General features: G+C 49.7%; 1 protein-coding gene across 1 annotated transcript; it reads left to right on the forward strand.

The window, feature by feature from the left end:
* Window positions 1-99: 99 nt before the first annotated feature.
* Window positions 100-651, forward strand: LOC119582133. Its single transcript, XM_037930371.1, has one exon. It carries the CDS (start codon window positions 218-220, stop codon window positions 572-574), a length of 357 nt encoding a protein of 118 aa, XP_037786299.1. The 5' UTR covers window positions 100-217; the 3' UTR covers window positions 575-651.
* Window positions 652-736: the final 85 nt, after the last annotated feature.

The raw sequence follows: 736 nt of genomic DNA on the forward strand, positions 1-736 counted from the left end.
CAGGCCGCCATGCTAACTTCCAGATTGGTCTCACCAATGAAGCCGTGGTTTGATGAAAACATAAATTTGCAAGCACGTTTGCAAGAGCCCCCAAGCAGCTGTGAAAGCCTCAAAGGAAGCACGTCAAGTCTATGGAAAGCAGTACGACAAAGGAAAGAAGGTGGAATTCCAGCCGACTGAAGGTGCATTGGTGTGGTACTTTGAGCACAGGCACAAGATGGGCGGTCTACCTCCTCTCACTAGGAAATGGAGAGGTCCTGCCAGGATTACGAGACGACTAGGTCCAGTTGCTTTTGAGATTGAAGACCTTGAAACAGAAGTCCAGTTAAAAGCCCACCTGAATCACCCGAAGGCTTATCATCCACCGGCAGAACTGTCATATGGCACGAGTGACAGTGATGGAGAAGAGGATGATGATAGAGATGATCCGAACCCGCCAAACCCAGACGACCCTTGGGTTGCTGTGCTGACCTCTCTGGTGATGGAGCCAGGGTTTGATGCCGATAGGCGTGACTGCCGAGACACGCGACCCTCAGGAAACCCGTACCCAGATGAGCAGATGATGCAGCACTAACTCCTTTTTGTATTGTTTGTATTGTCTGTTTATGATTTAATGTGCAAGACACGTTCAGCTGTCTGCACTATGTTAGTCTATTGAGGCAAGTAACGGGCTCAGCCACCTTTCTTCTGTTTCAGGTTGTCTCCGCTTTCTGCTTCGACCCATGGTTATGGGAGG

This window comes from Penaeus monodon, chromosome 15 (genome assembly GCF_015228065.2).
Source record: "Penaeus monodon isolate SGIC_2016 chromosome 15, NSTDA_Pmon_1, whole genome shotgun sequence".
In the NCBI taxonomy this organism is placed as follows: Eukaryota; Metazoa; Arthropoda; class Malacostraca; order Decapoda; family Penaeidae; genus Penaeus; species Penaeus monodon.

Excerpts from the sequence above, each read along its gene's own strand:
- LOC119582133 (XM_037930371.1), top strand. The coding sequence starts at position 218 with ATGGGCGGTCTACCTCCTCTCACTAGGAAATGGAGAGGTCCTGCCAGG.